The 25,319-nt window shown below is 38.7% G+C and overlaps 1 protein-coding gene across 1 annotated transcript in view; it reads left to right on the top strand.

The window, feature by feature from the left end:
• The window catches only part of MLLT3 (MLLT3, super elongation complex subunit), a 123,314-nt gene that overhangs the window by 66,696 nt on the left and 31,299 nt on the right, over positions 1-25,319 (top strand). Inside the window, exons 6-7 of the mRNA XM_008630867.2 lie at positions 11,257-11,376; positions 19,192-19,797. Of these exons, the coding sequence (XP_008629089.1) occupies positions 11,257-11,376; positions 19,192-19,797 (726 nt within the window). The remainder of the gene's footprint in view (positions 1-11,256; positions 11,377-19,191; positions 19,798-25,319) is intronic.

Genomic DNA, 25,319 nt, shown 5'->3' with positions numbered 1-25,319 from the left:
CCTGAGCCAGCTCTAGTCCTTTAGCCACTTCTTGCAGCATGAAGTCTCCCTCCCCACAGTCTCAGTAACCTCCTCTCACCTCCCACCATTTTGTTGTTGGTGTTTGTGTTAGAGATCCAAACTGTAGGCAGTATGTAGATAGAGTCTGACAAAAGCCAAGCAGAGGGTACAGTTCCGACCCTCCCCTGGCTCCCAGGGCTGTGACCACCTCACAAGAATAGCCATCGATAGCCATTGTTGCTGCCTGGGCCCTGGCTCAGCTCACAGCCCTCCCATGCCCAGGGCATGCTCCAGAGCTGTTTTCCAGCCCTAGAATGGCTGCAGGGCTCTGCCTTGCTGGGGCAGTACTTGGTATTTGGCATTTGTCCTCATTGTATTTCATGAGGCTGCTGCTAATCCATTCATCCAGGTGTCCGGGTCCCTCATGCAAGCCCTGCTTGCTCTGAAGTGTCAAGTGCTTTGCTCCCCAGTTGATTGTTTTCTGCAGACCTCATGAGTGTGTTTTGCCTGCTTTACCAAGTCGCTGATAGAGATGCTAAGAAAGCCTTCATGCTGTGAAATTATAAGTATTAGTGCCAGTGCCTATCTTTATTTTGAAACAGTCATCATAAAAGTGGGTAACCCTTTTTGGTATCTTTAGACAATAGTAGGTTCTGGGCTGAAGATAAGAGGGAGCTAGTGTGAGAATCTTCAGTCTGCTGAAGGGAATCTTTGAAAACAAAGCAAAACTAAGTAGCATGTGTAGTCTGAAAGACCCTGTTGCCTGTCTATAGAAGAGAACTGTTAAAAAAAAATCAAAATAGAAGCATCAGCAGTGTTTTGTGTTTGCATTTATTAGGAGCGAGAGGGTATCTGTGTCTCAACAATATATTGACTTTTTAGTGTGTTTGCAAATAAAACATCAAGATTGTATTCTGGAAAACTTTGTGAGCCACTGCTTTAATATTTGTTAACAAGAGACTGGATAAGATTGGTAAGCTTTAACCACAAGTGTAATAAATCTAAATAATGCCAGCAGGGACTTTGGGGTTGGGGAGTAAAGGTTTAAGAGGTTAGAATAGGAAGCTTCCTTTTTATTGCTACTTTTCTGTTCCTTTTAATTTTAGTTTTCTTGAGTTTACAAAAGCAAAAATGTTGCCTAAGTGGGAACAATAAAATGTGGCATGTTTTGATCAAATTCTTTCCCTGAATATATCAGTGTGGTCATTCTTAAAATGCATTGCATCATTGCTTTTTGTCTTCTGAATGCTTCAGCCTGCACAGCTTTTACTTTTTCTCCGTTTCCCTGATTTCTGTCCAAGAAATTATTACCTTCTCCTGAAGTTATCAGTGCTTTCTGCATCCCTCTGTGGACTTTGTGACCTGGGAGTTTATCTGATCAGCTTGACAGAAATAATGTAATAGCATTCTATCTGTCTTGTCCCTAAAAGTTTCTGTGAAGGGCTTACATCTCCTGGTGCTGAGAAGCCCATTACACTCTATGAAATGCTGGAAACAGGCTTTTCTTTGACTCCTGTAGAAACCCTGAAAAGCTGACTTTCCCTTCCAAGTGTGTGAATTCAGTCTGTTGTCTGTTCTATACAGAGCATTAACTTATTTGTAACTTCTATGCTTTAGGCCAAGAAAAGCATTTACAGGATAATAAAGTATGAGATGGTGTTTGCACTTAAAAATAAGTCAAAACAATTAATACTTCTAGCTTATGGCTATCTTCAAGAAAAAATAACAGTAACAAGTTGCTGAATTTTGATAGGTAAGGAATCTGGCAAAATGAAGCTCATGTCCTTCAAAATGAATGAGATACTGTATTAATGTAAAGCACTGAGTGGTAGCATTGAGTGGTGGGCGTTAATGTGGTGGGCGTTTGCTTAGAAACTTTTAAATAATGGTCTAAATTGCATGATTTCTGTGCACCTCAAAACCCAGATCTGATTGGTTTTTCTCCACTTATCTCATGAACTGACTGGCGTGAACTACAAAACATGCTTATTTCTCATTTGCATAAGCATATGCATATTACAAATAGTATGTCCTTCTGGAGGGAGAAGTGCAGGCTCACCTGGTACCTGCATGCTGCCATATTCAGTATAGGCTTGCCGCTGTGTTTGTCTTTTGCTGCAGATTCCTTGAATTATCTCTTGGATGCTCTCAATGCCCCTTTTCCCCCACACATATATCTTGTGGCAGAAAAAACATTAACTAGTTCTTCTGTCTTTCAGGATAAGAAAGTTTTGTTACCCTTCTCCGTCCTTTGTGTCCAGTAAGGGATACTGGCTATGCTGTAGCTCCCTGAGAGTGTAACACTGGGACATCACAAGTAATTAGAAGGTCAGAACTCAGGTGTAGTACGCCTTTGCAGTGCCATTGTGGCCACTTTAGTTAAGGCAAACAGGACATTTAGGGTGGTACCAATCATGTAGATTAGCTCTGTGGAATATTTGTATTGTAGCATTTTATTTGATATCACCAGAATTGAAGCATAAATGTGCAGTCAGTCTTCATTATTAGGAGGTCACCAACTTGCTGATTTCTTTTCCAAGAGACTTTTACATTTTCAGCCCTTAGAAGAAGGATTTGATTTGGCTTCAGAGATTCTCTAATCAGGAAGGTAAATAGAAACTTTGGGTTCAGTCTTAAACTTTGCCAGTTGGATATAGCCTTCCACTTTCAGAAATATATTTTCTCCACTGAACTTCCCACAGCGCCTTGAAAAGGTTTAGTTATGCTCAAATCCATCTCTACCATTCACCTGTTTTCAGTTAGCCTATTCTTGTAATTAAAAAAGGAGATGTTTACAGAAGAAATAAAACATTTTCAAGAGTACACTAGACAAATTCAACCAAACCATGCATTGTTTATGTTCTATATCTTTATGTCTATATATATATATACACACACATATTCTGAATGACATTCCTTTTACAAAGGTTTGCTGTGGAAATGCTGCCCCTGAGAGTTTTTTGCACCATTTACTCAGTGTAGTATCTCATCATCTGTATACCAGGTATACATGTATACTCATGTGAATTAGCAATCTGTTGCTTGAAGTCCCCGAGGATACCCTGGATACAGATGGTGACTTTTAGTTGATCTGTGTCTTACCAAAGCAAGTCATCAAGCTACTGGTAGTGACAGAACTGTATACATGCAGTCTCCTACACAGCTCATTGTCTAGGCACAGCACGAAATTATGCTTGAGTAAGTACAGTAAGAATGAAGTTTTGATCATGCAAACACCAGTAAACATTGACCCTTATGTGGTCATTCCTACCTAGATTTTTCAGTTACGTTTTGTGATCAGTTTCAGCCTTAAAACATGAGAGAGACCCTGAGGAAAAAGAGACGGCACTCTGATTGCTGAATATGGATTTCAGAAGAGAGAGATGATACTGGGAAATTATAGTCATTAAGAGAAACCTTCAAATTTGAAGAAGTAGATTTTGAATGTTGATTCCCACAGAAAACACTTGCAAACAGGGTCTGATTCCATTTATGTATTTTATATTGTCAGTAGCACTGGTTCTATTGCTTTTTTGGCTTGCATGTTTTTCAATTGCAAGAAAAAATTGAAAATTACACCTACTCTGTTTAATGAGCTAGTAGAAATAAATTAATTTTGAAGATGCTGAATGACAGCTGCCTAATATCTTAGAATTAAATTTTGCCACTGGAAAAAAAGATTTGCTCAGGTGTCACTTGTTTGAATATGATATCACAAATAACCTAATTTCAATTCTTGCAGTAAAAAGTAGTGAAAATATTTTCAGTCTACATTAAGATAGCATGTTGATACTCTCATAGCTGCAAATACTTAAATAAAAATGTTTGTGTTGTTTTGGAAATTTAATTGGAAATTAAACATTTCCACCTTTTTGGCAGGAGGCTCAAAATTGGTTGTTTAATCCAGGAGTATACAGACAACATTTAATAGCTGAATTTTCTTTCCTAAAAGGAAAAACCTTTTCTCTACCTCTTAGAGAGCAGTTACCACTGTGGGCAAAAATAGTAACATTCACTGCTTTATCACAAATGCAAATGGCTGTTAATGGCTTGAGGTTTCATGTTTAGAGGATGCAAGAAATAGGTCACTTTTGGAGTAGTAATGATTCTATTTCATGACAGATGTGTCCTTTACTATTGCTTTCTGTAAAATTCATTAGGAAATACAAGAGCACTGCTTCTGTAACAAGACAGCTCATTCCTTAAAGACAGTTAATCTGTTAATGAGTCAGAGAGACAAAGAATTATTCTGAGTGAAGTGCAATTTTAGAGAAAATTATCAAGGTAAAAATGTAGGTTTTGCCAAAACCCACTGCATTCTGCTGTTTGAGGGTTTTTTCTTATCTTTGTGGTTTTATTGCTTAATGGTTTGAGAAATGTCTTTTCAGTCAGTTGAGATGTCTGCATAGTGCCAGTTCTAAAACCTATGCTCATAATCCATGTAATGAAGATGAAATCACGGGGATTTCCCTCTTTTCTCCATCCTCCCTCTTTCCTGGCAAATTCCTCTGTGTCAGTTGGAATAGTTGGCTTCTTCCCAGAACCAACCTTAGGTATAATGCTGCTCTAGGGAAGAGATTATCTTTAATGTTATGCTTTTCAGATTTAAGTAATTGAATTTTCTTAAAGTACATATTACTTTACTTTCAAGCAAATAACTTAAAATTTTTTTATATTGGTTTAAATATAAATAATAGTTGTTCGGGATGACTGTATTTTTTAGGTAATGATTTATATTTTGGAACTTCAGCCTTAATGGAACTTGTATTACTGCTAGGTTTTTCTTAGCAGTGTGTTACCCACTGGAATTTTGAAACAAGGTCCACATACCCATGTTCAATAGCTTGTGCTGGGGTCCATGCTGATTTTTTATCATCATGGCTTAAGCTATTAGTGTTGCTGTGGTCATTTAAAATCATTACTACTTTCCCCCCATATTTCAAATGCACTCTTTAATGTTGAAAGAAGTGATGTGTAGGAACCTGTTCTTCACTGTAAAATGACACAGGGTGCAGCAGCCCTGAGCTACACAAAGAGGTCCAGTTGTCTGCTACTGGTGCACGATGAGTACCATTTGTGATGAGTGCTGCCGAAATGCCGTAGTAATGGTTCATTTTTCCCAGAATTTTAATATGTATCTTGTAGCTCTTACTGAAAGTGCTGTTGGAATTTTTCTGCAGCACACTGTGGTAAAGCTCACTGCCTGTTCTGAATATGCTGTATGAGGGTGTTCTTTGATGAGCAGCTCAGTAAATGAAACTGCAACAGGTAGCTTGCTCTGGATCTGATTATTGCAGCTTATTGATGGCCTCCTTTCATTCAGGAAAATTAAAAACTGGGAGACAGGCAACAGATTTTTGATAGTGGCTCATTCACCTGTAGGAGCTCTAATTTGTATTAATAAGGCAATTGTGTTAGTCTGGACTTGTGACAGCTCACACAGTTCCTGACTGTGTAAATACGTGTGTGGGGTGGTAGATCTGTGACTCCTATGCATCAGGCTTGGCATGATCCCAGAGCAGTTTGGGTTGGAAGGAACCATTACAGGTTATCTAGTCCAACTCCCCTGCTGTGGCAGGGACATCTCCAACTAGATCATGCTGCTCAGAGCCCCACACACCTGACCTTTGGTGTTCCCAAGGGTGGGGCATCCACCACCTTTCTGCACAATGTGTTCCATGGTTCACCATTGTAAAAAAATTCATTGCTATAGATAATCATTTTAACTTCAATATGGTAAATTTAGACTATCCCTTCTCCTATTGCAACAGTCCCTGCTAAAAAGTCATCCTCCAGTTCTCATGTAGCCCTCCATTAGGTACTGAAAGGCTACTATAAACTGTCCCCAAAGCTTCTCTTCTCCAGGCTAAACAGTCCCAACTCTTTCAGCCTGTACTTGTAGGAAAGGTGCTCTATTCCTCTAATCATGTTGGCGGCCCTCCTCCATACTCTCTCCAATAGGTCCGTGTCCTTCCTGTGCTGGGACCCCAGAGCTGGATGCAGCACTGCAGGTGGGGTCTCAGCAGAGCAGAGCAGAGGGGCAGAATCCCCTCCCTGGCCCTGCTGCCCACTCTGCTTTGGATGCAGCCCAGGACACATTTGGCTTTCTGGGCTGTAAGTGCTCATTGCTGGGTTGTGTCCAGCCTCTCCTCCACCAGCACTTCCAAGTTCTTCTCAGCAGGTCTGCTCTCCATCTGTTCATCCCACAGCCTAGATTGGTACCAGAGGTTGCCCTGGCCCCGGTGCAGCACCCTGCAGTTGTGTGCATTTGTAGAAACAGGCAATTAAAGAAGACCAGCTTTCATGGAACATTTTAAGGTTGTTCCTCATTCTTCATGTTATAAGGACATGAAAAGCAAGATCTTGTTTTGAAAGTGAGTTGTTCTTGTTGGGTACATGGGTACTCCAAGCTGTCAAGCATATATTGGTAGATAAATGTTGTCTTCAAAATGTCCATTCTTTTTTTTTCTTTAAGGAGACTTCAGAATCAATTGTTAGTAGGTTTAGTACAAGCTACTACAATTCACAAGGTATTACAGTTTCATAATTTTCTCCAAATTGCTGGAATAGGAATAATGGAAGAGAGTTCCTTATTACATTATGGTTATTGGTAGTGCACAGTTGTTCTCTGATCCATTCAGAAGTGATGGAACTACATAAATTAAATGCATGGCAGTTTTTCTTTCCATAGCACTCACTTGTCTTGCAATTGGAATGCCCTTAGAAATACCCTGAGAGAAACTTATTACAAGGGCAGGTGTTGTTAGGATAAGGGAAAATGGCTTCAAACTGAGAGAGAGTAAGTTTAGATATCAGGAAGAAATTATTTACTGTGGTGGTGGGGAAGTGCTGGAACAAGTTGCCCAGAGAAGTTGTGGATGCCGTGTTGCTGGGAGTTTGGATGGCAGTTTGAGCAACCTGATGTAGTGAAATGCGTCCCCTGCCCCACAGCTGGGGGATTGGAACAAGATGATCTTTAATGTCCCTTCCAACCCAAACCATTCTATGGTTCTAAGATGCCAGCAGCTCAAATGTTGTGGAGACTGGTCACTTCAGGTTGATTATTCCTAGCCAATAACGTGAATATCAGTGGCTCTCCTCTATGCACTGTTTTGGGGGGAAAAGTAGGTTTTCCTTTGCCCTTGCCCTGGAAGTTGTCTTTCATTTAAAGCAACTGGTAGACAAAGGTTTTAAATACAAGCTCAACAGCTGAAGATTGGTGAAGTGAGTTTTTGGTGAGCTAGAGGGAAGATACACTACCAGCAGAGCAGTTAAATTATGTGAGAGAGATCAGCAGCTCCCCCTCGAGGAAGTTGTAGGCTGCAGTGGAGTCATCCCTCAGCCTTATGTTCTGAACAAGTCAAGTGGTGTCAGCTGCCTTTCCAACACACTGGTTGCCCTCCTCTGGACACATTCTAGTAGTCTGATGATGTCCTTCTTGTACTGAGGTGCCACAGCTGCACATAGGACTCAAGGTGAGGCTACGCCAGTGCAGAGTAGAGCGGGATAATCACCTCCCTTGACATGGTTCTCCATACAGCCTATTCTGCACCTCCTGTATTATATGTACCCTGGTATTAAACTCTGAAACTAACTGTTCTCTCTTGGCCATCTTTCTAGTGCTTATCCAGTACCAGGTATCCTAATCCACACTTTATAAAAACACTTAAAATATTTGTGAACAAGCCCAACTAATGCCCTACTTTTACACATTCTATTACAGTCATTGTTTGCCCCATGAAAGACAAGCTTTGCAGTTAGCTAGATCTCTGCTCTGCTAAATATAGTCAAGCAAAATCTTTGAGGGAACAGCAAAACTGTAACTAGAACTTCATTTTTTTGCGTGTTTGTGAATTCAGAGTGTGGTTATATGGCTGTCTAAACTGACTTGTTTAAAGACTACTGTTGTCTCACCTTGCTTCATTGACACCAGTACTTAATGTCTTATTCCACTAGTCTGGCTGATCCCACTGACCTGTTGATTTCAGAAGGGACTGAGAAGAAGAATTAGTCATGTTCCAAAGGATTTGTCACTGAAGTGATTCATTGTGGGTGCAGACAAGTACCAGCTGCAGGTGCCCCTGGCTGCCTGGCTCAAGTATGGGCTGCAGCCATGTCCCCCTTCTCTTGAGGTGTATCTCTAGGCAGCTGTAAGATAGCAGGAAACTTGCAATGCAGGAAGGAGGAAACAAGTAAAAAAAGTGCATGTAGGTTGTGCTGGAGAGTTATTGCTATGCGATCAGTGAGTTTTTTTTCTTGCTGCAGTAGTAGTGTCTTGCTGTGATATGCTCATTCCCACTTTTCCATCTTTGGTGTAGCCTTGGCTTAATAGAGGCACGTACACAGACAGGCCCACAGTGAAGCAGCATGTGTTTCCAGTGTGGTAGAAGCAATGTGAAAGTAGGGACTTACTCTGAAAGCTGGTGGAAGTACATCTGCCAGCCTGTAATTCTGTGTTTGACTAATGGGGGAACAAAGGGCAGTTACCCACTGCAGAAATTGCTGTAATTCTGTCAGCAGACGTCTTCCCATAACCTTAAACTGGATATGTAGTTGTCACTTTCCTAAATTTAGCCGAAATGTAAATACATCTTAATTCAAAAAAGTGTTGGTAATATAGGAGCTTTTTACATAGATGATCTTGACAAAGAAAACAAACATATTGGATGTTAGTTAGTGTTAATATTAACTTCTTTCTTTGAGAGGTCAAAGTAATTTTTTTGTTGTTGTTATATAGGGGACTTTGATGAGGAGCATATAATTTTTCCTGTCAGAGATCTCTTTGAAAGAGAAGTGTGTGGTTTTTATCTAGGCACCAAAGAGTTAATTTTACATGAGACTTTTTGGTCTCCTGTCATCTTTTTGTCAGCTTTAAAGGTGGTATAGTCTGTAGTCTGAACTGAAGTCCAGTCTTAACTGCATGCATTGTTAATCACATAAAAATTTGGAATTTACAGTAGTATTTTTTTATAGGGTTTGTGAAATTTGTAGGGTTCGTGGTTTGATATGTCCAGATTTTGTTTCCTAAAACCAGTGAAGGATTTATTTTCTCTTGTGTGTAACTGGACTTACCAAATCAGACCTCACATGGTACTAACGCTGTTCATTCCATCCCTCTAAATCTTTCTGTAGACTGTGATCCTGTTTTGAAACAGTCTGTAATATGGAGACTATTAATGGTCCAAATACTTGCCAGAAACTCAGATATCTTAGAAGTCCATGCACTTTAAAAAATAGTCAGCTTTCTAAGAATGCCTGTGTACAATCATGAATATGTGAATATTTCTAAACTACAATGCTTCTGAATTTTAAAAAGAAAATTTATGCAGTGGTTAAACCTCAGTGAGTTTATTTCAGTGAGTCAGACTTCTATGCTTCAGGGAGAAAATGGCAGCTTCCAACATTAGGAGAAAGAATTTTGGCAAAGTTTTTGTTTCTTTGGTTTTAATTTCAGGGTAGGGCAAACCCTGATTCTCCTGACTAAATTTGTCTTCCACATGGATATGCATCTTTTTTGTCATATGAATGTATGAACAAAACTACTTTGGGCAATAAAATTTCTGCCTAAACTCTGTAACTAATGGGTAACTTTGCTTTTTCTGAATGACTGTTTGGTATTATGCAAATGATATGTTCTTAAAAATTTGTGGCTTTAAAAAATACTGCAGAGTTTCACTTATTGAACAATATTATTTAACACCCATTTGACATGCTCTATGAGAGAAAATAATGATGGAGACATGCATTTTCTTTACCTGTTGTGCAGGTTTATGGTGTGCACATGTGGCTATAGATTTTCCTTCTGGGTGATTGTTCTTTGTGAGCTTGTGCCTTCTCTTTTATACAGCTGAGTTTAATGCAACCAAAGGCCTTGGCAAGTTGAGATTAAAAAGTATTTTTCCAGCAAAAGGATCACTTATTGTGATTCACAATACCTAATTGCAATCAACATTGCCATGATTACAAGAAGAACGTCGTTGCTCTTGGACAGGTGATTTTTCAGACTTTGGCTTTTGGCAGGCTCTGGTTTAGAACAGCTTAATTGTCTTCTTCTTCCGCCTTTGGAATCTAGCTACAGTGTTGAAAACAGGCTGATAAAAAGTAATTTTTGTTACCTAGATATGTCTCTTAATATTCCCCAGGTTACCATGTATCTTTTGAGCAAAGTGGTCTGCGACAAGATTCATTTGGAGTGGTGTTTAAATAATTTTTTTAGATTTTTTTTAAAATTGAAATCCTGTTTTCAGGAAGCTGTAGGCAATAAAATATCATCCTGACTTGGAGAGGTAGCATTTGAATATACATATCTACATCCTTGATTTCCCAGTATTTTTAATGTAGTGTGCTTGAGGCATGCGATGGGTCAGCTCATTCCTGTCCCCTGAGTCGGAGGATGTTTTGGTCGTCTGAAGAGGCAAGGGTAACCACATATGGCATCCACAAAACCAGCACCACTTTGTGCATGTGAGCTTGTGGGAAGAGAGGGATGTTTCCTTGCAGGTGCAGAGCTCTGCATTTTCTTTCCAGCTTTGCAGGGCTTGTCAGACAGCAGGTAAAGCCGTCTTTGGCATTTAGAGCTTTGAAACAATAGATAAATGAATGGCTGTGGTAGGAATCATAAAATCCAGGCACAGCAACACTGGAGCAGAAGACAACATGGTAGCTGGGTTTCCCACAGATGGAAGGATTAATCTTTACATGTCAGGTAACTGCTCAGTAATGGCTGATTTACGTGTGCTTTCTGGAAATGATCTGTTTGTACTTAAGTCTTTAAAATCAAGAAAGGGAGCTAGACCCTTTTAGTAGCAAACTGTCTGCTTGCTTACAAGCCACTCAGTTTATTGTACTCTAGATAACGCAGAAGCTTGAAGTTAAAAGCTGGAATTAGAGACATACTGCTTTTACTTTAAAACCTCAGTCTGTTTTTACAGTGTATCTTTGTGGCGGGTTAACCTTGGCTAACCCTGGTAACTCACTCTGCCTCCTCAACAGGGCAGGGGGAGAGGATAGGGTGGGAAGGTTCATGGGTCAGGACACAGGCAGGGAGGTTGCTTACCGGTTAATATCATGGGCAAAACAGACTCTTGGGGAAAATTAATTAATTACCAGTGTGATTCCATTAAACTATCCCCTCTTGAGATGTGTTTGACATGGCTATGTTGGACTTTTATTCTCCTACCAATGTGATTTGCTAGGCAGTTGATACTCTGTTGTTGGTGGTAATGTTTTACTGACATGCTTTCCCTTTTATGACAGATGATGGTAATGTCAGATGGCACATCGTTTTCTTCAGGGCAGAGCCTTCATCTCCCCAGCCTTCCCAGTAACTCACTGTCTTTTTCTGAAGTGAAGAAGAAATCATCTCATGGGCCAAAGGTGAGACTTATTTTACTAGATGATAGTTGAACCAGTGGTGATTTTCCTGATAATTAAGTTAATTTAAAAAATTCTAGGTTTTTTTGCAATCTTTTAGTGTAGACCAATGATAGCAGGTCTTGATATTTCTTTGCTGTGTACGTACTGTTTGCCGTGTGAAAATACTGCAGTACAAGGATGGCTATGAGAACAAGTGCCGGTGAAGGTTCTCTGGTTTTCGTGCCTGTAAAATTGTTTTCCTCCTTTTCCAGAAGGAATTGTGATAGTCTCTTGTAGTATTAGAGGATTACAGTGATGGAAGTGTGATCCATGGAAATGTAAAGACTCTAGATAATACTATAATAATAATTTCATTTATTAAGCATTTTTAAGGATAACTGTGTAGAGTGAAACTTGAAGTTGTGTTCTTTAGGATTTTTTATTTTGTTTAAATTCCAGAAGTTAATTCTTTTCTAGATGTTTCAAAGACAGCAATGTGTTATTGGTCTCTAGGACATCAAATTGAATCCCCAACTTAAAATATGGTAAAAAGGTATAGTCCAAGGAACCTCTTGAGTAATACAGATGAATTTTCTGAAACAGCAGGTAATTTCTTGACATGAAATGAACCAATGCTATGGGAAAATAGCATTGTTGTTGTTTATTCAACAACATGTTGTTGTTTATTCAGATAAGAAGTGCAACGCAAGCCTTTTCTTTGTTCTGTTAAATTGTTTGGGTTTTTATTTTCTTTTGTAGCGTCTTGTCGATTTGAGTTATGGTACTTAATCTTGCAGTGCATGTACTGCAAGGAGCAATACCAGTTCTTATTAATAACTTTCATGTTCATTATCTATGCCAAATCTCATATCTTGCATGAATTGTCAGGTAATGAATTAAGGGTATGCCTATGAAAAGATAGTAGGGATACATAATAAGCAAGGACAGGCAAAAAATGTTCTTTGACATGTTTCTGCCTGGTGTGTATTGTACATCAGTGCCTCACAATCTCTAATGCAGGTGGTCTTGCAACATTTAAAGAATATATGGAAGTGTGGTTATTTTCCTCATGAGAAGCAGAGGTATAACCTGAGGATTAAACTGAAGGTGCTTACTTTGGCATGCTAAAATGAGTGTTTAACGCCTCAGAGAAAAGCAGCTGGCTACACCAGATGCTGCAGCAAGGTGCTGCTGGTTAGACTAGGATGTACCTCCATCTACTTGGATACCAAACAAGAGTTGGTCTCACACTTTTCCATCTCTGATAGGGGTTCTTGTGATGTTGGTAGGTAGCTCTCTAGAGTTCATTTTCCAATCACTTCTAAAGAGTTGGCTGTAATGTTGTTTCACCCATGTCTTGCTTTGCATGCCAAAGGAGGTGTGCTGAGGCTTGCGTCAATAAGCAACCCAAACACCTCTAGAAGGACTTCAAAGAGGTACTGACATGATACTGAGTCCTGTACTAATGCTCTGCCTAGTAACCATACACCATGGTAAGTCCTGAATCTCTCAACGTTTTGTAAGCAAGTGTTAACCTGGGATGTTATTTTCCAAACCACGTTTAGACAGTGAACTTCTGTCTGATGTGGAAAACTGGCAAGTGTGGAGTGTGATGGAGTGAAGCAGTGTGAAGCGTGTATTTGCTGCACTAGGCCATATAAACTAATGCTTGAAATCTGTCACTTCTTGCTGAAGCAACTCAAACATCTGCAGAGTTTGGCCCATAGCATGCAGTTAGGTGAGTCAAGCCTGAGGAGGTTAGACATGCATGACATCTCAGGATTCCATCCCTAGAATTTTTAATAGTGGGGAGAGGTGTTTTTTCAGACACTAGTTTTGTCAGTCCAATATGTGGATATCCAATATGTGGCTATTTGATTTTTCCTGTTCAGCCTGTCCAACTTGGAACACACACTTAAGAGCAGTTGTTCTTTTATCTCATAAAGAAAGACTTGTAAATATCTGCCTTGCTGAGAATCATACGCTGTTCTTGAGAAATGGAAACACAAGATAACCTTAGGTTTAGTGTAACAGTAAAGTTTGGGGGTTTTTAATAAGTTCTTGGAGCTGAAAAGCCTTGAATTTTGGTGTTTAGTATTTTTGTTCTGGTTGGAGTGTAGGAAAGTTCCAGCAACTGTACAAGTAGATTTTTGTTTTTGTCTTTTGGAGTAACCCCAGTGATGGAAAAACTTCAGTGTCCAAATTTCATTTAAATATACCTCTAGAATAAGAGTTGCAGGAAAGTCTTGATAATTCTTGGGAAAGTCTTGATAGTTCTTGGGCGTAAGTTGCTTGTACCAAAAGTGTACTCCAGATGTCTGCACTGGGGGAGTTTGGGATTTTTCTGCTGCAGCAATAACCCTTTGATGTGCTTGGCCTAGTTTTGGTTTGTTTTGTCTGTGAATACCACAGTTAACTTTGAGGTCAGTTTTAAACTTAAAGTATGGGAAAAACAGAACCTTATGCTTATCTGTTTGCCACTGCAAAGTACCACATAAACTTTATGGTTAGATAAGAATTTAAGTAACAACAGTAAAACCACTGTAACAAAGTGGTATTCTTGGTTTACCATTCACTTATGAAGAATACAATATGGTATGAAGTAAGAGACAACTGTCAGTTTCTGTCACATTCTCTTCTGAAACATATATTAAGTAGAGATGTTTGTATTTCTGAAGTGATTTTTTTCATCTAATTTAATGGGGATGGTATTAGTGAGCCCTGGTATTTTGATTCTAAACCAAGAGCTTTAATCTTGGAAGTACAGATATCCGGCAGACATGTATGAAAACTTTTACTTTATGCATTTTTTCAGAATATAAGAATAGCTGCAGGCTGACTGCAGATACTTGTGTTGCTTTAAATCGGTGCTATTACTATGCCTGTTTGTATTATATAAATATTACATGCACAGAATAGAGAAGCAGCTTGGTTAGGTTTTTGGAGGGGATGATTATGTCTTTTGCAATGAATTGTAGTATCAGCTGTAATGAAATGAGATTTATTTTATAAACAAAGAAAACAAAAGCTCTTATTCCTGTGTGTGGCCAGATAAAACATAAGTTGTTTCATGCTCCCCCAGTTGGCCTTCACTGTTAAACCAGTGAGCTTTGCAATTCTCCATCTGCTTCTGATTCTTCTGATGTCTGATCATAACAGTTTGGTGGGCTGGGCTAAGTTGAAGTGTGGAAAGTTTTGTAAATTTTTGTGGGAAGCAGGTAAATTCACCTCCTACCCTACAGTATTTTTGGAGGTTCTCAAAATATTGTAGTTCACTTTCTTGGTTTTTTTGCCTCACACCCTCCCCCCCTCCCCCCAATCAGCTAATGTTGTTATTCAATAATAAACAAGTTTGTATTCAACAGAAATTTGAATTTGCTTTTACTTTTAGGAAAGGAATTACTTTTAGATATCTTTCTTCTCTTTTCCTCTTGAGAGCAATAGGCGTATTTGAGACAAATTCTAGTCCACTGGCTTAATGTGGACACATAATTTCAATAGGCATAAAATTTTAAAATTAAAAATGAAAACAATGCACTTTTTTATGATCACTAGTACTAAATTTGTAATCTGAACTCAGAGTACAGTACACTGACAAGGCCATGCCAATGTGCTCAATTTAATGACTTCATAAAATATAATGAACTGCTCCTGCCCCTCTTCTTCCTCCGCCCCTCCCAAATGCTCCATTTCTTAATTAGGTTCCTAATGCCTGTCAGCAATTGAGGTTTGCAATGGTATCCAGAAATTACTGCTTATTCAAACTCACATTAAAACAAATTGGGAGTTACATTTTGTGGTGTGAAGTCAGAACCCAACTCTGTAACGTGTACAGTTCAGCAGCATTTTTTGCCCTGTAGTTACAGAATTGTTTTAATCTGCAAATGTGTTACCTATTGAGCAGCTATCACAGTCCATTTGTGTCTCTCAAATTTACAGGACAATGTGCTCTGTGATTTAAACTTAATTTCATGAGCCCGTTAAGAAATACGAAAACACAACAAACAGTGTTGGTTCCCTTTGCCCAGATTAGTCTATAAAGTGAATTCACCTCCCAAATCACAAAGTTTCTTAGTTTATGACATGTAACTCTTAATCCATGCACTTGGCATCCATAAAAAAATAAGGTTACCTAGCTGAGTGTGAGGGTGCTTATCCTTCCTCCTCTGTCACAATGTTGGCACACTGTTTCACAGTGGGAAATGTGAAAGCCTGAGCAGTCCAGCTGGTAGTCAAAGTTGGGCTTTTTCTGATAAACTGATGCTTTATGCCTTTCAGATTGGAGGTATGGTTTATGTAATTCCTGTAAGTTAGAACATGGTGATGAAACTGCCAAAGATGATGGCTGCAGGAGATAGCAATTTCCAGGTGAACATGGCAGCGTAATGGCCCTTTACCTTTTTTGGCCACCTGTCTTGCCTACAATATGCTCTGTGTGTTCCCAGAATCCATCTCAGGCCTTAGCATGAGCTGTGTTGGCCAAAATCTGAGCAGGAATTGAGTACACCAGTCACAGTAGCACAGTGACTTCCTTTGCTGATAAAATCTTAGATTTTTATTGTGCTTTCTAAAATACATATTTTTAAAGATATGTTAGCCCCTTTCATACAGCAGTACTATGAATCTTGAGATACTGTATGTACATGATGTTACTTGGCTTAAGATGATATCTGCAGGTATTTTGACATGCCTGTGTTCCTGTATTATTCTTTTGCATGCTGTTTGTTATGCAACATACCAAAGGCTAACGTTGACTTGGGTTGCTTGCATATTTGATGAATACACGAATGTAAGCTATGGTGTGCAGATATATTACCTGTCAAAACCCCATGATCCCAGTTTTTTGCATGAACTTGAGAAAAGACTGTTTTGTTTTACTTAATTTACTCTTATTTCTTGCAACACTTATTAAGGTGGAAAAGAAAGAAAGATTTCAACACACTGTCAGATTCTGATAAATAAGAAAATGGTTTGAAAGTGCATTCTGATTTTCATTAAGATCTATGCTGTACATGATATCAATATTCAGCCACCTTTCATCCCCACCAGCATCCTGTGTTCATCATTAGGTTTGATATAACTTACTGGTGAATATAATTTGACTTTTTTCTGTCATACAGATTTTATGTTCCTCTTGCTGTCTCCTCTGTGTTATTGTTGGCTTCTTTTTGGGTCATTGCAGAAATTAAGGAAATAAGAAAAGATACTCTTTTTACTTAGAAAATGAATGCAGATATAAAAGCAGTGGGTTGGCTGCCTTTAAGAAAGGGTGATTCTAAGAGAGCATGTAAGAGGGGTATATCTCATAATTATGTCACTTATTTGTACTATGATTTCTATGAAAATATCAGCTTCCATGTTGTAGGAAGAGGAAAAAAGTCTGCTTTTAAAATTGAAAAGATGACAGATCTCAAGTTTCTTTTGGTTTTAATAGTACTGTGCCCTAGAACCATTTTCACAGACCTCATCTGTTGGAAAACCTCTAAAATGAGACTCTCCTTCTGAAATGTAAAATACGTGTGCTATATGTAAAATAATGTGCCATAAGGAGAGCAGTAAGAGAGATGTTTTTTCTATCTAGTTTAGTAATGACACATGTTTTATTCCTCCCCAGGGCAACACAGCTCTGGCATGATAGAACGTGATGTGACACTAGAAGCATTAATAATTAGTTCATAAGTCAACTTCTGGTGCTGGTCTTGCATCAAAGGAAATAGTCAACTTTTTTTTTTTCTGATCTTAAAGAAGAGCACCAGGAAAGGTCTTATGACTCAAGTAAAACATCTCAAGGAGTGCTAAGTGCTTTTTTTTGTTGTTTTTTAATTGCTGGTGTGGGAAATGAGGAAGTGCTTTATGTTTAGACATTCAAATGTCATTATAGTATTGTTCATTGTTGACGCTTCTGGCCAATGTTAATGTTGATATATGTGTTATATAAACATACAGTTAGTTTACCAAATCTGACACAAAAATACATTTGCAGTACATATGCAAGAAGCATCTCATAAAAACATGGAATTGAATAATTTATGTAGCACTGTGTGGAAACTCAGTGTATCACTAAATAAGATAATGAGAAAGGAAGAGCATTTCTAAGTAATTTTTTTTACTTAATTATTTCTACCTATTGCTACAGAGGAGAAGGAAGATATGGCAGATTCTAGACATGTTTCATGTAGACCTTTCAGGTCCTAGAGTATTAAACACTGACTTAACACATCCTGATTGGACAAATTATAAGTAGCTATATACGATCAAGGAAGCACATCAGTGGATGTAGTCTCAGTCCTCTTTTCTCCTCTAATTGACATGACTTCCATTAGCATGTTAATTCTGCTTCATTTTCTTGGATAGTTTTTTTTCAGAGCAGTTGTACTGTGTGCATTATTTTAAAATTAGTCAGCCCTTGTGGAGGATGAGGCTGGCTGTGTCCTGCTTTGGTCCTTTACTTTCTACTGCAGTTCTGCAGCTCTGTCTGTGTTGTGGGTAAAAGGGTGGTTAGGTAAGGTGGAAGACAAGCTGAATATGTTTTCCTCTCTACAGTTCTGTAAATCTGTGGCAGTTTTAGACAGCCAGATACACCACATCTACATACACATCCATTCTAGGTAAAGGAAAAGGGTGTATGCAATACACATTAATGTGTTTCTTTCTAAAAGTTTCTCACTTTCTGAGTAACATGCAGATAGAAATGCTTATAATCAGCCTGGAAGAAAGTAAGCAGTGTAAACTTCTCGACCATAGGTTCCTGTAAATTGAAATGTCGCTTTGCAGATTTGAAGTAGTATAAAAATGGACCTTGTCTTGTATAGAGTGGGACACGTATTTAGTGTTTATAACAGTGCAGTTAGTCTACTGGGTTTAGTGTTTATAACAGCGCAGTCTACTGGGTGTCTTTGAGATACTGAGAGCCCGCTGCTGGCAGTTTCAGTGAAAGAGGGCAGTGCTGGAAATGTTCTTGTCTTTTAAAGATTGCCAGGTGTTAATTCTCAGAAGAAAGGATCCTGTATGACCCATTCTGGATGATTCCTTCTCGTTCTAGCTGCAGATGACCACTTTCCTTGCCACTTCAACTTCTCAAATTCAGCTGAGTGAGGAATGACACTGCTCTGCTGCTTCTGGTTTTGTCTCTCTTATAGGTCCTCTGAGTCACCACATTCTGAGAAACACTTCTCACTTAAAACAGTTCTATTAAAAAAAAAATACAATTAAAGGCTCAGTAGAGACTCCAGTATTTACAAAGAAGGAAGCTTTTTCAGCTTTAGGAGGTTTTCCATAAAAAGGCAGTGACTGTTGTCTGTCCAATCAAATCTTCCATAACTGGGCTGGACCCAGAGTTGTTATTGTTTATGAGGAAAAAGATCTGGCAAAACCTGGAAGATCACAGTAGAGAAGTCAAACTTTGCCTGAAATGTCATTGTGTTTTCCTCTGATCCTGTAGTAATTCTGTTGACATCTTATGTTCATATCTTAATTTTTCTTTGTGTTTTTATTTTACTCACAGGTAATGGTGATGATAAACATTTCCTAAACTGCCTTTATGTTAATCTTACAAGGTTTTTTAAAAGGACTGGTATAATGCCTAGGATAAAAACTAACTTTTGTTGCAGATATTGACAAGCAGTGATAACTGCTCATGTTCCACCAGTTTGTAACAGATATTTTGACCAAATGTAAGGGTTTCTATCTGTTCTTATATAGTTATTGCTATTCCTGGTTACTCACCTGCAGTTGCAAGTTTTTAATATGAATACTATGTCTGTATTGTGTCTACCTTTTGAGGATTTAAGGGTTCTTCCTTTTTTTTTTTAAGTAAAATTTTGCATCTTTTTGCAGGACCCAGCTAGGATCCTGAACATAAATAGCAGCAGCAGCAGTAACAGTTTTTCAAAGATCCAGAAGTTAACAAAGGAGCACAAAGAAAAAACTTCTAAAGACTCAAAAGAACAAAAAAGTGCCTTCAAAGAACCTTCCAGGGAACATAACAAATTTTCCAAAGAATCCTCTAAGAAACCCAAAGAAAACAAACCACTAAAAGATGAAAAAATGGTTCCTAAGATGGCCTTCAAGGAACCCAAACCGATATCCAAGGAGCCAAAATCTGAAAATACCCCCATCCTTACCATAACATGTGGGCAGCAGCAAGAAAAGAAGACTCTCACAAAAAGGCCCTCTATGCTGGACGCTGATGAATCTTCTGCAAGAAAAAGAAAAAAACCCAGCTCGGATTCATTATTTAAAAGTTTTCCTACTGCCCCACCACTGATTCTTACTTGTTCAGCTGACAAAAAACAGACAAAGGATAAATCTCAGCTCAAGGTGGGGAGAGTCAAAATTGAAAATGATGCACTGGAAAGGAAGACGCCTTCTCTGCCACCATTTGATGATATTGTAGATCCCAGTGATTCTGACATGGAGGAAAATGTGTCCTCCAAATCTGATGTAAGTGGTTGTTTGGTTTTGCTTAATACTTTACTCAGTACTTACTGAATATTCCCAGACTGCAGGACTGTGCACCAAATTTGTGTTCATTCTTTTCTTTTTCCTGTCTACTGGCAGGTTGTCCAAACTGAGGGATGTTGATGGCCATGTTCAAACTTATGCTTGTTCTAGTTGAATTGTATTGCCTATTCAAATCTACTCAATTACTAAATGTCGACATTATGACAATGAGCATATGGGAGATATCTATAGACAATATTGCTCTTTTGATGTTCTTTATAAATTAGCATTTCTTTTGAGAGAAAAGGAAATGGATTTCAATGCTTGTATTTCACATTCTAAATCTTTGTTTTCAGGTGTTAGAGAGTTCAGTAAATCCAGGACATGGTTGCAGTTATATAAGAGGGTTACTTATTTTTTTGCTAAAAGAGGCAGTTCTGTCAATTATGCCAGTTTTGTGGAGGAGGAGGAGTTCCTAGAATCTCACTCTGATCAGGAGAATCTATCCCAAGTAGTAGGCTTACCGAGAAGAAAGGCATTTTAATGGAAATTTGCTTTCTTGAAAATGTTTGTCTACTGTGCCTGCTCATATGTTTCAAGTGTGATTTGCTGTTTAGTTTTGTGATTAAGACTAGGATTTTAATCATTCGCCTAGCAAACTTTGGTTTTCAGAAGCATCTTTTATAGAGACATCTAGAGAAGGAAGGGCATGGTAGGAGAAGCCTTGTTTGGTGCCATTATTTGTGCTTATGGATAGAGCTGAAGTGTGCATGGTAGAGAGGAATTCTTCCCAGCCTTTCCTGTTAAATTCTCTCGTTTCTCTGTTTCCTGATTTGTGCCTCTGTTATTGCCATCAGATTCATAACCCTGCTTGCCCTCTCTGGAGCAGACAATAAATGCCCTGCTGCATGGGAGGTGTCAGCATTAGGTTTTTACTTTGTAGAAACTTCCCAAGAGGGAGAAGGTAATTTACTTCTGAAGTGACCTTTTAATGACTGGTCCCTCAGGGCATGCAAAGGCTGTAAAATTTAGAAGGTATACAATAGGACAGGCCCTGCTTTACAGCGTGACACTGGGGATGCTCTGTGGTTGGAGTGGCATTCTCATTATAGCTTGGAACTTAACCAGTTTGTCTTTAAACCTGAAAATGTACACACTTGTCACTCTTGGTGTGAATTATTCTTCATGTTCTCAAAAAGCTCAATGTTCTATTTTAATTTGTCACTAGCCTTGAGACACGCTATTTATCCTCAGTATAGCTGCCTAGTTAAAATAGATTTTTGGATTTCCTGTTCATTCAAATAAATGCCATGTAGGGGCACATACACTTTTTTTTCTCTATTTTTTTCAAAGACAGAGGAATTGAGACAAGAAAATCCAATGTAACTGGAATTTTACAAAAGGTTCTGCAGAGGTGTATGCTGTGTAGCAACTTGCAAATAACTGATATGTGGAAGATATCTGGACAGTGGTTGAAACTGATCCTTTTTAGTTGCTGATAGGTGTTTCCCTCTTTGTTGTCTTGCAATCTCTTGCCCACTACCAATGGTATAATGGGAGCACTTCTGTATTTTCCATAGGCTGACACAAGTACACTTCCAAAAGTGCATCATCTGTCTGCCGTTGACCTGTAGGACCTAAGGAGTTCCTTAATTCTGTACTAAAGCTAAAAAGCAGATTCAGGGTTTTCTAGGTCTGTAAGCCATTGTTACTGAGAGGGCAAACTGCTGAAGTCCACGCCAAGAGAAGCAAATCCTGCTGGTTTAGGCTCCCATGTATTTTAACATTGACATACTGGATCATGGTCTTCCGTGACCCAGGTCTTCCATAAGGGGGCCAGTGTGCTCCCCATCTGAATGAGTGAAAAGGATGTCTGCCCCTTTTGGACTGTGGTCCTTAAATAAATCAGGTTGAGTATGGCTCCACTCAGTGATGGGATATTATTTAGAAAGTCAGTAATATCCTTAGTTAAAGAAAAATTATCCATGAAACACGGAATAATCCCCTGAGGTGCCTGAGTCACACACTTGGCAAGTGCTGTGGGAGAAAGAGCTGGGCAGCCTGGTTAGTGAATGTCTGCAGAATTTCACAAGGAGTTGTTCCTTCTACATTTTACCACTTTTAACCAGGGAATCTAATGAAAGGTGACCAAGCAGTGTAATAGAGATAATTTTCTGTGTGTTGGAAGAAATAGTTTGGACTTTTTTGTATGTATTGGTAAGTTTCCAAGTGTTTCAGGAAACTTTACTGCTAAATCCATAAAGGGTATATCCTATAAACATAATCATATTAAAGGAAAGAAAAAGGTGAGAAGTTGCAACGTTACACAGAGAGCAATGGGAGTAAAAATACGACAATGCTTTTTCTATACAATACCAGTAATTTCAGATCAGTCAAGGCTTCATGATACTAACAAACATAGTTGCCTGAAGCTGGGAAGATGCTTCTTTAGTGTCATATCCTGGCATAATAATATGCTGTAAAATTAAGTGAAATGTTATTTCTTACTCTGATACAGTTACAATGGTGGATATCATAGTCCTGATGAACAAAGAATCTATCATTATTTGGGAGTATATTTGGTAGTATCCAGATTTATTCCTAAGAGTCTTCAAGAAAGCAAAACCACTATACCCAATTCAGCAAATTTAGGTTAGGTATAACAAATTATATTCCAAATCAGTACCTAAAAGAAAATTGTTAGAATGCTGCAAAAATACTAACTTCGAGTCAGGTGCATTTTTTCTGTTCAAGTTTTATTTATGACATCGTGCAAACACAATAATACTGTATGAATGGAATGTTCATACATCGGATGTAATGAAATTGTGAATAACTTTGCTAAGAATTTTGAAGTTTCTTCACTACATGGAGTAAGAGATGGTCTCATTCTCAAACACATGTGTTTCAAAATGGTGACTGTTCTCTTTACTGGTATTGCATGTGCATATATTCATATGCATAACTTTACCTATAAAATATGATAAATTTGTAATAAGGGGTGCAATATAGAATGCAGACCTTCCTGCAGAAATAAGTTTCTTATTGTTGCTGGTCACATACAGGATGGTTTTCAGAATTAGAGGTAGTCCATTATCAGTTCTCAATTGTGAAGTCTGGATTTGGGATTTTAAAATAAGGATGACATTCTGAAAAGTCCCTGTGGTAAAGGAATCTTACAAGCATCATTAAACAGAGGTGTTGTTTCACTGGGAAGGTGCTACAGGATGGCAGTGCTGCTGCTCCCCTGACTTCTTTGGATACAGCCTGAGTTCAGTGAATTGGAGTGGAGTGTATCATATCAATCAATGGGTTTGAATTTCAGACAAAAAAGAAGAGCGTGCTCAACGCTTCACAGTACAGGCATCATACTCTACCTAGTTCTGGGCATGCAGACCTGAAACATGGCCTTTGCCTTCATGAGGTAGAGGATGTAGAGTTACAGCACCCCCTGAGAGAGGTGCATTCTTTTTCAGGTCGTTAAGTGTGTCTGCCAATGGTTGATCTTCCCTTGGAGCTGTCCCTTGAAAGTTGCCTTTCAGACTCAAGACAGGTTAGCATGCTGTTGCCTCGAGGGTATTTCAGAAAGCCGGATACTGTCCTTTGGTGTCCTGTAGTCAGTCAGTCTTCTTTGAGCTTCAGATAGCTCTGTAAAATTCACGGGAAATACAGGGAATCACCCTTGCTTAGTGATAAACTCTCTGCCCTTGCTTAATAGTCTTTCTGTGTGTGACTTAGACCAAAACCATATATGATCATTCCTCTGTGGTCTGTTTGGCATACACTGTAGTGTGGCGCACTGCTGTATTTATTTTAATTTTGTTTTTCTGTTGACTTTGAGCTGTTTGCAAGTGAAACAAATGTCTGTGTTTCTCTTCACGTTGCTTTTTTAAGTGTCACTTTTCAAATACATCCATGAATTAAAGTTTTGGACTTCAGTGTTAGTGATCAACTAGGTATTCAAAGAGCGTGGGGTCTTTTTTGAGTTCGTTTAGAAATCACACATAAAGGCTGAAAAACTATTTTACTGGCTTTGGTATGAAACATACAAAATAAGGTACAGAGTAAAAGCATGCAGATTTATGGTTTTATTGAGGCATAGGCATGTTAACACAGTCCACTTCAAAACTCCAAAGATTTTGCTATTAAATTCAATTACAGGATGTTTTAGTTAATAAAAACTCCACCTGTTTGCTTCCTGTGTGGGACAGTGCAGCAACATGATAAAAAAAAAAGGATTTGACCTTGATTTTGCTGCCAGTCTAAAATATGATGGTGTTCTTGTAATATTTGTGTGAGCTGCAAGCTGGTGTATGAGATATATGAGAAATACAGAATTTTGGATGTGAGTGAGGCATTTTCCATGGTTGGAGCTGCCTCTTTTAAGCCGTGGAGCTATTTCAGAAGGGATGCTCAGATACTTCTTGTTTGGTTAGTGCTGGTTTTGCTTGGATGGGTAAGAAGGAAAAAATGTTACCTGGTTGTTGGTGAAGTTGCTGCACCAGGAAGGCACAAAGGAGATAGGGCAGATCATACATACCTGCTCAGGTATTAAATATTCTCCATGTATCTCCAGTTGTAGAGAACTGAATAACAACTCTTTGAGTCTGCCATGCATGACAGTGGTTTGGTGGATTCTTTAGACAGTCCATGTGTCTCTGTTGGATGAATTTATTCTGGTGTGATTATTTTGCCTGTACATGTCACTGCATTAGTAATGGTAGCAGCCTTTTGCCTTGTCAAAACCTATGGAAATACAATCTGAGCAGAAATGCATGCTAGGAAAATGTGACAGCTCAGGGGTAAGTTTCAATAATTAAGAGTGGAGCACATTAGTGGATCTTTTGCCTTTAGGAAAAAATCCCATCTCCTTCTCAGGAAGGCCTTTACAGAATAATGAAAATACAGTAGAGATCACACAGACTATGCCTTTGTACTTAATTAACTGCTTGCATGTCCTAAAGCAGCCTTAGAGTATGAGTACATTTTAAAAGGAATCCATAAAATGCTGCTTTCAATCTGGCACATGGTGAAATAATTTGACTATTGCAAAAGTGGAAGAACATTTTGAAAACCCCCATGGTCTTGTAAAACCTCCAGACCCTTGTTAGCTGAAAAAGCCTACTTTCTGCCAGGGCTTAGAGCCAAAGTCAAAGCTTTTTCAGGTAGTATTTAAAGTCAGAAGGAACAGTCGTGAGATAGAGCTCCATGTGCCGTTTTCATGTAATTACCAAAGGTTAAAAAAAAAAAGGAGAAGATAGGTTTTATTTTATTTGTGGAACTGTGACTCTCAAGATGTTTAATGATGCAGAACAGGGTTAATACTGATCATGTCCTTCACTGCAGACCAGGCCCTGTGGGTTTGCAACTGTCATATCCTTACATTCTTTACTTTTTGCATGATAATTAAATGCCTTTTTTGTTTGTTTGTTTCTAGTCCAGGAATTAATGCTGCTCTTAAACCATGCCAGCCACTCATGTGGTATTGTTGGACATAGTACTCCTGTGTCGAGGAGGTAGTT

This window comes from Corvus brachyrhynchos, unplaced genomic scaffold, assembly GCF_000691975.1.
Source record: "Corvus brachyrhynchos isolate BGI_N302 unplaced genomic scaffold, ASM69197v1 scaffold93, whole genome shotgun sequence".
Lineage (NCBI taxonomy): Eukaryota > Metazoa > Chordata > Aves > Passeriformes > Corvidae > Corvus > Corvus brachyrhynchos.
Note: the sequence above shows the minus strand (reverse complement) of the source record. Positions and strands in the feature narration are given on the sequence as shown.